The sequence below is a fragment of the Vidua chalybeata genome, chromosome 5 (genome assembly GCF_026979565.1).
Source record: "Vidua chalybeata isolate OUT-0048 chromosome 5, bVidCha1 merged haplotype, whole genome shotgun sequence".
Taxonomy (NCBI): Eukaryota; Metazoa; Chordata; class Aves; order Passeriformes; family Viduidae; genus Vidua; species Vidua chalybeata.
This window is the reverse complement of record NC_071534.1, coordinates 13,877,530-13,890,759: the sequence shown is the minus strand read 5'-3', so window position 1 is coordinate 13,890,759 and position 13,230 is coordinate 13,877,530. Positions and strand designations below refer to the sequence as shown.

At 37.7% G+C, this 13,230-nt stretch overlaps 1 protein-coding gene across 1 annotated transcript in view; it reads right to left on the bottom strand.

Moving 5' to 3' along the window:
* PLXNC1 (plexin C1) overlaps positions 1–13,230 on the bottom strand; it is a 70,697-nt gene that overhangs the window by 50,578 nt on the left and 6,889 nt on the right. The window contains exons 2-5 of the mRNA XM_053943865.1: positions 8,928–9,050; positions 7,474–7,608; positions 5,343–5,443; positions 73–187 (exon numbers count right to left, since the gene is read on the bottom strand). Of these exons, the coding sequence (XP_053799840.1) occupies positions 73–187; positions 5,343–5,443; positions 7,474–7,608; positions 8,928–9,050 (474 nt within the window). The remainder of the gene's footprint in view (positions 1–72; positions 188–5,342; positions 5,444–7,473; positions 7,609–8,927; positions 9,051–13,230) is intronic.

Sequence of the window (13,230 nt, the reverse complement as noted above, 5' to 3'; positions counted from 1 at the left end):
GCTGCAATAAGCAACAAAATTACATATTTTAAGTCACAATAAATAAACACACATAAAACTGGGTGTACATACCTGATATTTGGCAGGAAAACTTAGCAGGATTTTCAGATCTTTATCAGGTGCATGTGAAATGTTATACCAACCATTTATGCTGTTTGAATGTGTACAATTTTCTTTTAATGTGCACCTAAAAGTATACATAAAATTATACTAGCCTCCTTATTGTGCCTTTGACTTCAGACACTGTACTTCAACTTATTTAAAGTTATTGATTTTTTTACAGGAATACTATTGATTTTTTTTACAGAAATATGGTTATAACTACAAAAAGCTTCAGGAAAACAATCAGTAAAATCTTCTGCTTACCAAAATTAATTACAATGCACTGAGATATGCTTGAGGGTTTTCATTAAGTCAATGGGACTCAAGCAAATATGAGATGCTTGGCTAGTAACAGTGGAATTGGTAGCCTGGAATTCATAATCACCAACTTGACTGTTTCATTGTACAGCTCTAGATTTGATCCCCTCGCTGCCCCCCAGTCCCCCTCCACACTCTTTGGGGAGAAATACGTTCTTTAGGGTACAATTCACCTACCCTGTTTTAGACATTCATACCAAAATGAAATGAACCACACTATGGAAACTGCTTGTTCTCTCGAGAGGGCATAAGAAGGGATGGGAGTGAAGTTCAAATGTAAAGCTATACTATGAATGTGCATAGCTGATGAGATGCGTCCTCTTCCCTAATCTCCTTTGTCACCCACTGATATGAATGGTAATCCTTCCCTTTTTTGTCAGTGCACTTGGATAAAAACACTGGATTTGAAAAGGTCCAAAATAGATTTCTTTGTCTTCAAGCACAAAATTCATTTCAGAATTAGGATAGCTCAAAGTAAATACAAATGTGAGAGATGCCAAAACGTAGGAAATACACTGTGCAACAAAAAATTAAGGAAGACTGAGGAAACACTGGGATACATAAGTACTATAAAGATTACAGATATTAAAAACATGTTATAAGAAAAAGACAACATAGGCATACAAATTAGATGGACAATCAATGAGTTTGAAAGGTGAATCCTTAAAATGCTGTCTGCTGTCAACAGTTAATGAACAATTCATAGATTAACTCCAAATAATTTCATACAGTTAGCAATTAAAGACAGTAAGTGCTAACTGAATATATCTTAATATTTTAATACTAAGATTGAATATTTATAAATAAATGTAACATTTAATAGTTTTAATTCTACTTTTCTACCAAATGTAGAAGCATATATAGCTTCAATCCTATCAACAGTGACATCTGCCTGGCATGAACCATTCTTTTGCTACAAACTGGATATGAGTTCACAATTGCAAACTATGGGCCTTTTTCATTAGGAGCTCACTGTAAAAACATATTTCACAAACAATGTGTTTTCCCTCCAAAATGAACAACATGTTCAACAAAAATACCCACCACATTCCCAAAATGCCCAAAATAACCCCACAAATCTTAGGAACCATAAAGTCATCTTCTCTGCAGATCAAGATGTTGGCAATTGGAATGCAGTTAAAGACAAGGTCACTTCCTTTGTGGTCTAACTCCGGAAACTGTGTTCCCTCTGGACAAGAACCTGGTGGGGTTTTGCATCTGAATACATTCAGATCATGATATTGTAATAACCTGGGACTATATATGCTTGACATATTTCAAACGGTCTGAGCTAGGGTGAATTTCAGTCTCATTTATATCTCTCTTCACCCTACTGAGATCACAAAGGTTCATTAGCACCACAGTTTAGAGCGACAGAAGACGGATCTGTCATCAACAGATGTGCATAACCATTCTCAGATACATGCAGGCAGGCAGTTCACACTGGCAATGAGGAAAGACAAAAGAAAGACATCCTACAGTTTCTGACTGGGTAAGGATTATAATGGTAAAGATGCAAGGCAACACACTTGCAGTATGTGGCACTAAATAAGTGTATGCACTTCAGTGATGTTAATATTGAAATATTAAAAAAGAAAACTGTTTATTAAGCTGAATATTTACAACTGTCCCAGGAAGAAGCTACTTGCTTTCTTAAGACTGCCTGAGGAACACAAGTAGCAAACCTGTTTTCCGCATTTGCAATGAAGAATCTGAGAGTTTAATAGCAAAACCAGTAATGTCACCCAGGACCCAGGGTCATGCTTGTCTTTATGTGAGGGAAAAATGCATCTTTTGTTGCTCTCAAAGCTGACCTTTAACACTCTAACAGTGTGCTGTGGAGAGCAGTCATTTTCATAGGAATCAGTCACATCTGATGCCCCCCAGCATAAATTCTCAAAATTCCCCTGCAAAGGCTAAGAGCAAAATAATTACACTCACCCAAAGATGAAATTATTCTGTAATAACCCTATTTTTTTAAAAAATTATATTGATTGCAAGTATTTTGAATTAATATAACAGATAAATATTATTTGTGAACCACAAGATTCTGAAAATTAACATACAGACTCAGACAACTAATTTTGGCTTTCTTGGAAAGGTGAACTGGACCTTATACAAATATGAAGGTATAAGGTATGAAACCCTTGGATCAGATTTCAGACATGCATAGATATGTGTATAGAGAAAAGCAGAGTCAAGATTTATTTTTTTTACTATTCTACAGCAAACTAGATCTTCATAGTACTGAAGATTTCTCTACATTATTGGAACTGAGTTCCTCTTATTTCACTATAACAACACAACACTTATGCACACTGATTCATTTGTATTTACTTAAGTTTCTGCTTCACTAATCTTTGTTAAGTACTTGCCTTCTCTGTCCTGCTAAAGCATACTGATTTCCTCATAGAATGAGAACATGTTTTCAGAGAAAGTTGAGGCTTCTTTCTTTCTCCAATATACCAACCCCTAAATGAAGTCCACTGACGTCCCATACATTGACTACACGCAAAAGTAACTCTGGTCATGTTAGATAATACATTGTGTTGTTTCCATATGGAAAACATGCATGTAAAACATCGATATCTTGTATTTGAATTATATTTCAGCATAATTCAGGATAATCTGATTAATCTATAAAAAATCTAGAAGCATTAGGAGAAATCACACAATGCTATGACTGGTTTGAATGATTGCAAGTGAAAAGGAGAATTTATATATGTCCCTATGGAAGAAAGAGTAGAAATAGGAACAGTAGAAACATTTATTTTCATTTTGTTTTCACTTGCAATGAGATGCACACATTTTTTCATTAAAGGACTGGATTTTAATTCACACTGTCCTTAAAATGAAGAATGAGCATTGCTAGTAAATTTTAAGTAAGAACTGGAATGTGTTTTTTATTTTACAGAAAATTTATTTCCCTGTAAAAGTAGAAAACATCATTGATCTCAAAATCATTATGGAATATATTGCTTTAGTGGACATGTATGGACTTTGACTAAAATATTGGCTAAATACTTCTTCCTCTTTTCCTAAAGTTTCACTCAGATGTGTCTCTTCACAAAGCCAAATATTTAATGACATTAAGTATTCCACAGTAAAAAATTATGTGGGTGTTGAACACGACTCATATTACAGTAATTAATTTTTTCTCCAAAAGAGTAAATTATTTCTGTTTCAATCAAACGGAAATGTTTCGTGATTCCCCTCATAAGCAGGGGATTTACTGAGTAATAAGAGTTATTCACAATCTCTTTATAAGGCAATTAAAAGCCTGAAAAGCTTAGCACTGTAACATACACAGCTTCTATCAAGGGAGCAAAAGAGAATTTGAAGAAAATGCATTACAGAACAAATACCTACTCTCTTCCAATAACTACCTTAGCAAACACATAGTAGCAGAGCTTCAGCAAAATCACACTAACACCAAATGGGTAACAAATCAAAATGAGTAGTATTAACCTTCTAGAAGAGGCTACTAGTGAAATTCTCCAAAAATTCATTTTATAGGCACTTTAGTTTAAGATTTTAATCACTGGCAAATTGGCATAAAAGAAGGTTTACACTGTTGACATCTGTTGATGATACAGAGTTGGGAACATTAACATGCAAAGGAAGATAAGAATATCACACAGGAAAACTTGGATAACCTTGAAATGGAATGACATTTCAAAGCATAAAGTACAAGAACATGTACCTACAGCAATAAAAATCTCCCAACCCATATGTTTTATAGACTGGAAACTCATCAGTTGGAAAGACAACAAAGAAAGAGAAGGACCTGGGGGCATTATTTGATCATGGATGATTGTGGCCCATCAATGTGATGCTGTCATGAAAAAGACATTTGTGATCCCAGAACACACTAAGGTGCTTTCTGGACAGACTGATTAAACAACATTAAGCAAGGCACAGCTGAAATCTCTTCTGGAACACTTTGAGAGTCCTGGCCATCCTTATCTTAAAAGGATGCATGAATTTCATGGAAGGATTACTGGAGTGGAGGTAAGAAAGGTGTTTCAAGTGAGAGGACCTCAGTGAAGTTCAATGTTTCAGCATACCAAAATGAAAAGAGAGAGAGAGAGAGAGAGAGGCTGCTTTCACAAAAACACTGAAGAGGTGAGTGTGAGGGAGTGGGGGAGGAACTTATTTAGGCAAAGGTGATGTGAACACCAGAACAAATAACTATAACCTGTTCATAAACATACACATGACAAAAATGAGCAGACATATTTTTACCAGCAAAAAATGAGATTGCCAGGAAGCTGCACAACCAGGACAGGAAGGACAAAAAGCCTATTTAAATTTAGGATGGTCCTTTGCAAGTTTTTAGTTTTACATGATGTGGTTGCTTGCAATTGCTAAGACTAAGCCTAGATGACCCAGGAATTTCTCCAGTCCAGGCCCCAGATGTAAAATAGATTTCCTGCTTCAAAGTTAGTGTCAAAATTAATGATTGAAATGTGGGAATGAAGTATTTAGAAAGAAATTCTCCTTTGGCCTAAACCAAAGTCAGTGGTCCAAAGAAAACAAACTATCAATACAGAAGACAACTAAGCACTCTTTTCATGTTCTCATATACAAGATGCTCCCAGCTATTAAGATGTTTCAAGCACAGGTACACAATTTTATCTCTCAATCTGGAAAACAAAAGTATCTTTTCTAAAACCAAAATGATGTCTTATTTTAAGTCCAACATATATTTTATGGGTAGATCTCAAAAATCTGAGGGTTACAAAGGCTTTCAAAAGTTGCCTTTCACATGACAAGAAAGTATCTCACATTTATGGCTATGACTGATTCCACAGAAAATCAGTAGATACAGTTTTGATGTTGAATAGCCTCAAGCCAGTCAAAATGTACACTGACTAATAATGCTCTCCTTTTATATGGCAGTCTAAAATACTAAAAAATACCTTTTATTGAAAGAACACCACCCACAGTAGGGGTCCTTTGCAGACAAGCATTCTTGCTCAGAAGCAAATCTACCGCAATCTGCAACTGGTATTCTTCTCACCTGAAACCAAAGAATGCAATAACACATTGAATTAATACAGCCTCCATAAACAGGGAACTTGAAGGTTACCATTAAAAATCTGACAAGCACAGTCCCTCTGGGGAAGTCTCCTTATGGATTCCCCTCTGCCAGAAGACCTTTGGATAGAAATATGCAGCCTATTTTGCACACACTGTATTTTGCCATCAGATAATGAAACACCTCTGACAATAACAATTTTGATTGTACTACTCAAAGGCCAGCACGGGCAGATTAATGCAAGAAAGACTGATCAGCATAGTGAAATATAGATAATAATAGAAAGGAGGTACATTTTACAAACAATGCTCTGCTTAGCAGAACACCATTTTCCTCTCCTCAGAATGGAGATATTTAAATGATTGATGAAGGTGCATCCAAAAATGCATGCGCATAACAAAATGCATCTGTGTTTGCATCACCATGTCAGGTTACTGCATGTGCACACTAGAACAAACGCATGCAACTGCTTAGCATGCATGAAAATGCCATTTCAGTAAGTAAATGTAGATAATTGTGGCTATATGTATGTATCTATACTTGTACATTCAGCTTGAATATCCTAGCCAGCCATTTTCAGAAAAGGAAAGGAAAAAGAAAAAGAGAAAGCTGATTACAAATACTGAATACAGATACAAATAATGTGATTAATAACAATGTGAATTAATGATCTTAGTAAGAAAAACTAATTCAAACCATATTTTACAAATTTGCAAGAATTAGAAGTTCCTATATTTTGTCAACAGAAACAAAGATACACTGCTTTCTGCAAAATTATATTTACTGCTTTTTCCATCCATATATTGTAAAATTCAATTTATCTGAAAGTGTGTGAGATAATAAATTCAGAAACCAGTCATAATCCTAGATTACTGGGAAGTTAAAGAAGACACTGTAGAAGCCTTATTTCAGCTCCAAGAGATGATTAGAGAAGTGCATTTATTCCTGCTGTTCCTCTATAACAACTTGGTCTTTTATCAAAGCTAAAGAAAATTCAAGTCTTTGAATATCTGTGTATACTTTTGACTGAGACTTCGATTCCTTCTATATTTGTGATAGATGTTTTATATCAGTCAGGGGTTCTCCTACTAACTTACCCCTGCTCTATAACAGCAGGCTAAATCACTATGTTCACTGCCAGAAAAGTGATTTTATTTTAACTGATGGTAATTAAGTGCTGGGTGAAAGATGGACAGCAAGCCCTTAAGCTTTCCATGCCATCTTTCCCACTGCTGGTGAGACAAAGGGATTTTCTGATTGCTGCTCAGTAGCCCTGCTGCAGGATGTGCTGCAACAACTGTATGTACTGGCTCCTGGGAGCCGCTCACTGCTCGACGTGCAGCTCCAACACGTTTGCTCGCATGCAGCAGCTCTCAGCCACTGCTGAACTCCCTGGCCTCACTATGCACACACATTGCTCACTTCTCATTGTCCTTTTGTTTTGTTCTTCTGAAGTCTATGTCTAACTGAAGACAATGGGAATTTTATCACTGATTACAGCATTATCACTGATTTCATCAGAACTAAGGCTTCAAAGCCATCTCTCAAATGAAGAGATTTCTCCACTTTATAAAATCCTTAATCGACTGGCAAACCCTGACCTACCAACATTGGGACTGCTTTGTCTCCAAAGAGTGTACAAGTTTTTTTGCTGTCTCTAAGCTTGGCTCTGCATGATCTGCATTTTCCTGCCTCCAGGAAAAACAGAAACAAACACTCCCTTGGCAGAATGGCATAAAATAACCATGGAATTATAATATAATTATATTATAATTATAATATTGCTGGATCATAGCAACACTAGGCAGCACCATGACAGCAGAAGCTCTTCCAAGCTCTGCAGGAGTCTAAACTTGGACAACATAAGCAGGTATTAGATGGAAAGGTGGTGACTGCAGTTTGCATATTAAAAGTCTAACTCTGACACAAACTGATGCTTGACTTAAAAGTGGAAGAAATCCTTAAAGCAGTAGTTTATATGAATTTATTATTTTATTAAATGTTGTACTTACCTTATTGGCAGAGGACAGATAGATGTAGTTATTATTCACTGGATCAAGTCGTAGTTTGGGGAAAATGGAAGTTTCTTCCTCAATTTCATATAAAACCTCTGGGCAACTAGATTTCATATCCTCATTAAGAATAGCCTAAAACATGTGTAATTGAATTATTCCCATGTTCTTTTATTGATCAGTCAACATCTTAAACAAAAGCCTAATTTCAGTTACATCAAAGCCTCTGAGATGAACTACTGTGCCATGATTCAATTCACTTACTGCACTGATTCTCACACTGGACAAGGATGAAGGAGAAGACCATAAGAACAGAATTTCAACAAAATCCATGCCAGACACATTTAGCACTGAATTTGGCACTGTTTTAGCATATGAAACATGCCTGCCACCAGGCCTGTTACTGACTGATTTGGAAATTGAACGTGGAACAAATGTCTATGTCCCAAAATTACAACCTTTTACTCCTGTCAATGGAGAGAAAGTATTAGCCTTCAGAAAACAAACTAACATTCAGACACTCATAAAGTAAAAAGGAATTTACACAAATTTCTTTGTGGTTTCTCTAAGTACACACCTGTGATTATATTTCTTTTTCTTACCTTGCCCAACTTTACTATTTTCCACCACCCTTTGCCTAGAATTCAAGGGAACCAGAGACCCCAGAAACTTCATTTTAGAAGTCAATAAGCACACCAACGCTGGTTTTTCATGACTAAACAAGGGAAATATGTTCACTGTCTCCACTGTGTTAAGGAGACATGGAAGACTTCAATTTCATTTTTCATTATCAAAAGCAAAATGAAATCAAGTGGACAAAGTTTTTCAATGTCTCTACTATATTCCTCTCCAAATGTCTGCTTAATAAAGACAAAGAATGAGAGTCATCCTTTGCAGTGTAGGCAGGAAATGCACATTTTCACAAAACCCGGAAAAATAAAGCATAAAAGACATTTGACTGGATGGTTGAAATGTTTGATAATGAGATAAGACGACTTTCACTTTCAAGCAATGGATTTAAGTTAGCACAGGTCAACTATTCAGAAGCTAAGGCAAAATGAATCTTGACTCTTCTCTCTAATGGACAGCTTTTCACATCACACAGGCAAACAAACACACACACACTCTTCCAAAATCTAACAATATTTCTACTGGAAAAATCAAAGCAAAGAGGAAACAAGGCAGAATAACTGAGAACTCCACAGTCTGTTAATTAATACTGTGGGCATTAGTGTTTTAATGAAATGTTTACTTGAATTTTAGCAGGGTACATAATTGCTTTTGAAAGTTATCTTGCTCTCCAAATGACCATACAACAGTTATTTCACACACAAAATATAGAGAATCAGGGGATCATATTTGTTTATAATATACTGAATAAACCAGGAAATATTTACCCACTTGAATGCAACAGCAGTTGGTGGAGAAGGGAAGAACTGCCACACTCAGCTTACCTTCAGTAACTGTCCATCATCTGTTCCCAAAAAGAGAACTATATGATTTAAAACAACTGTGCCATAAACAGCTACTAATCCAGAGTGAATCAAGGTAGGTAATTTCTTGATTGATCGTGCCTCCTGAGAATCAGATATAAGAAAAACATATTAAAAAATCATTCACCTATACTTAAAAACTTTGAGGAAAAGAAGAATCCTTGGAAAGATTCTCAGAGAACCAACTTTAGACAACACTTTGAGTAACATTCCAATTCTGACACAATTTCAGAGCAACATATTATTGAAATTACACACAAAACTAGTTTTTCATATGGGACAACCGGCCATGTCTGTAACAAATATTATATCTGCTGCAGTTAAATCACTGACTTCAGTGGGATACAGACTCAGTGTAGCAGCAGTAAGTTACTTTGCAATAGGATTTCTCTTTTTTGGGACATAAGTCCTGGGTTTATTCTGAATTTCCAGTTCTTCTCAATGAGCCTATGCTTTGCCATCACCTGAAGACTAGATACACTCATCAACCACTTTCAAAGGCATGCAAATATTCTGGAGAAAGGAGACACTTCAAACAAACAGTGTCTGTGTGTATAAAAATGCAAACCTTCATCTTCCATGACACTAGAGGAAGTAGAGACCTGTGTATTACATAAACATAAAAATGAGATAAAGCAATATAAAGTTCATGTCATGGAGAACATAAATGTAGCTGTGTGAGCTTTAAAATCAACACGTTACCCTCAATTGTCCATCCCACCTGGAAGAAATTAAGTGGCAAACACATGCAAGCAGCTCATGAAAAAAACATCATGCAGGAAGTCCCTGTATCTTGTGGAATGAAAAACCAAACCAAAAAACTCTGATTGTAGATGATTGACTGTTGAAAGGAAATCTACAAGAGTGAGAATAGGACCATTTACCGGGGAAATCCCTCGAAGCCCATGTGTCCCCTTAGTAAGCACTAACTTGGATTTAAAGTCCTGGAATTGCTCTAAGTCAATCTCTGTGGTAGACATTGCCAAAAGTGTGATCCCACCTGCTCTCTAAATGGGTCCAACCCCAGCCAAGCTTTACTTCACTTTCCCTGTAATGTTTTCCAGTGAGCTTAGTTAAGGCAATGATGTGTCTAGAAAATGCTCTGTAAATCTACCTACCTACATCTTCATTTGAGTCATGCTCCTCATGATATGAACATGTGGCTGCACAAACACGAGTGCTGGCAAAAAGGAGTGGCAGGCATGGAGAGGTAGGAGACAAGAGCTCAGGTAAGACCAGCTCATTGGGAACAAGCCCTGTAGGTTAGCTTACAAAATCCAGAATTTCAGCCTCCAGGACGGATTCCTAAACCTACAGGAACCCTCTGAGTGCAAGAGCCTATTTCACTTAAATGCACAAAACAAAGTGTGGAATGGACCATCAAAACTGACATTTAGAAGTAAGGTGAAGGCATTTCTCAAAGTTATGAAGCAAATCGGTAACACAGTAACAGCTGAATTCAACTCTCCTGCATGCTATGATGCTGGCTTAATCCCAAAATGTCTTTCCACTAGAAATATTTTTTTTTTCTGAACTGCAATCCTAAGTCAATTATAATGTTCTTCAGTCATCTGAGTTATTTTAATTAGCTTGAAAGAACAGCCACTTGGAATAAAAGAAGACTTGATTAACTTTCATATTTAAAGTCGCTATTTCTTTTTTCATGCAGCAGGAACAAGACACAGGGAAGTGTCATGCACTGGCACAGAACTTTGGTAAAACTCACTTGGCCATGAGAATCCAGTACCCTGGACATCTGTGCTAGACAGGGAAGTGGGGCAGGGTGTGGTTACAAGCATTTTAAGGTGGAAAAAGTTAACTCACTTCGTAATAGATCAGAAGGTAACAAAACTCCAGAACTAGTGCACTCAATGACTCCCTAACTCAGGTTAGGGAGTGAGGAAGTGGAGCTTCCACACTTTCATTTCCACCAAAATTAGGAATAGTTTTTCTGCAGTGCACCATGTAGTAGTGTAAGAGAGATAAACTACACTAGGTTCCTCACAGACTCTGTTCAACAAGATCACAGAAAAGAGGAGTACTCATCCGGTTTCTGAAAAGCTTTGCTGCCAGATTTTATTTTGACCCACATACTAATAAAATAACCAGTGTCATATCAGTGCATCCTCCTCATCTGACTGAAGAACCAGTACTGACAAGTGTGGAAGTCTCCTCCCCTCCTCTGCTTGCTAGAGGGAGGGTCAATGCGACATTGAGCTAATACGGGTAAGAACGGGGGGAATTCAGACGGTGGACAGTCACAAAGAAAACTGCCTTCTCTCTTTTGCAACCTATTCCTCCAGTTTGCCCATTTCCTCCAGGGTGCAGCTGCTGCTTTCACCCTTCTGTCACCCCTTTTCCACATCCATTTATTGTTTTAACAAGCCCTTTTACCTCTTCCACTGTGACTAATGGGGTTACAGCACTGTAGGGCCTTCCCAAGCTGCTTCTTTCACAGCTAAATCCATTCTTAAAAACGCATTTACAGTCTAAACTTCCTTTACACTTGAAGAGTCGTTCACCTCCGTGGTCATCTGTTTGTCTATCCTAAAACATTTTTAGGCACATAAAAAAGCAAGAAAAGCAAAAGAAAAGATAATATCACTCTGTAAGTCCTCCCATTTTTAATTCTTCAGTTTCATCCTCTGTTCTATTCTGTAGTCCCTCTACAGTCTATACTTGTTTGGTTATTGGCATGGAAGGTATTTATACTCATTTTCTATTTGGCACTTCATTTTCAGATGTACCTCCATATGACTCCAGCTGCAGCAACCATATTCACACTTCTACTTTCTGTCTTGATTTCCTCCTGATTATTTTACACTGCGTGCCTCAGAGAAAAGGGCAGCATTTTTAGCTCACGCAGCACTCATCATATGCAGCTGTCCAAAAAGTAAAAATAAAGGGTTTGAGCATCCGAGTGAAAAAACAGATGCAGCTATACAAAAGGACACAAGATTTGTAAGTACCGTATAGCAATAGTCAACACTGAAACAACAGATGCTTTTCCTAGGGAGAAAGAACTTTTGGAACTTTATTCTTCTTTTTAACTTCACCATCCTTTAACCACCTCCATTAATTTTTACTATATCAGAGGGTAACAAATATTGGAGCATGCAGCAAGCCTTTATTAGGGCTAAGGAATGAGAACATGAACCATTCCAAAATTTTATTTCCAGGAAGTTTTTTGATTTGTGCATTGCCCAGCAGTGTTAGGTGGACGAGCCTGTCCAGGTGAGTAGCCTGCAAAAAATCAAGGATGACCAGAAAATCAGTCTTCAGTGAGACCTTGCAGAGGCAAATCCTGAGGCTTATTATGCAAGGCAGGAAGAACAGTCAGAGGCTATGGTTGAGTGAGATGCTGATGGAGACTCCTGAGATGGGGAAGCTAGAAACTAGTGACTTCCTGCATCAGCAGAAACAGTCCTTCTCTGCCCTCAGATCTAAGTTCACAGAAGTGGTAAAGTGTCCTAATAACCAGTGAGGTAGAACAAGCTCCATTAAGGAAGGCTTTGAAACCAACTGAGCTTGAACAGCGTGTTAGCAGAGAACAAAGGGAAGTGGTGGGTGACCATGAGGGATGAAGGCACACACTTGCTAAACAGTCATGCTGTTACAATAGGCTGGGGCTTTTTTTAGGGGACCCTACCCATTGCAGAAAGACTGTGGTAATTTTCCTTTCCTTGGACTACTACCCATTGTTGCACATCCATGTGGACATCAAAGCCATGGCCTAGTGCAGATCAGGACTACAAAGCTCTGGGGGCAAAGTGAAAAAGATGGGACTCCAGGCTGTGTTAACCTGTGGGGTCAGTCAAGAGTGATGCTCTTCTGGATCTGCTACTCAAAACCAAGGAAGAACTGACTGAAGATGTGATAATCCAAGCAGAGAACTGGAGACAAGGCTTCAATGTTTTCAGGGAAATAGTCAGTGGGATCCCCTGAGAGTCAGCTTTGAAGGGAAATAGAGCTCAAGTAAGCTAGCAGGTCTTTCAGGACAATCTCTGTCAAGCACAAAACTCAGGAAAACAAGCAGACCTACCACGAGATGGCCTCTAGCTAAACGGGGAAGTCACGACTGAGCTACACTGCAGAACAAGAGCGTGAAGGAGGAGGAAGCGGGACTAAGGAGGAAGTCTCTGGACATGCAGGAATGGTGTTAGGAAAACCCAGGGTCACCTGGTTTTGGAACTGGCAAAGTATGGTATAGATAACAAGAAGAGATTCCACTACCACATGAGCAATGAAAGAATGAACAATGAAA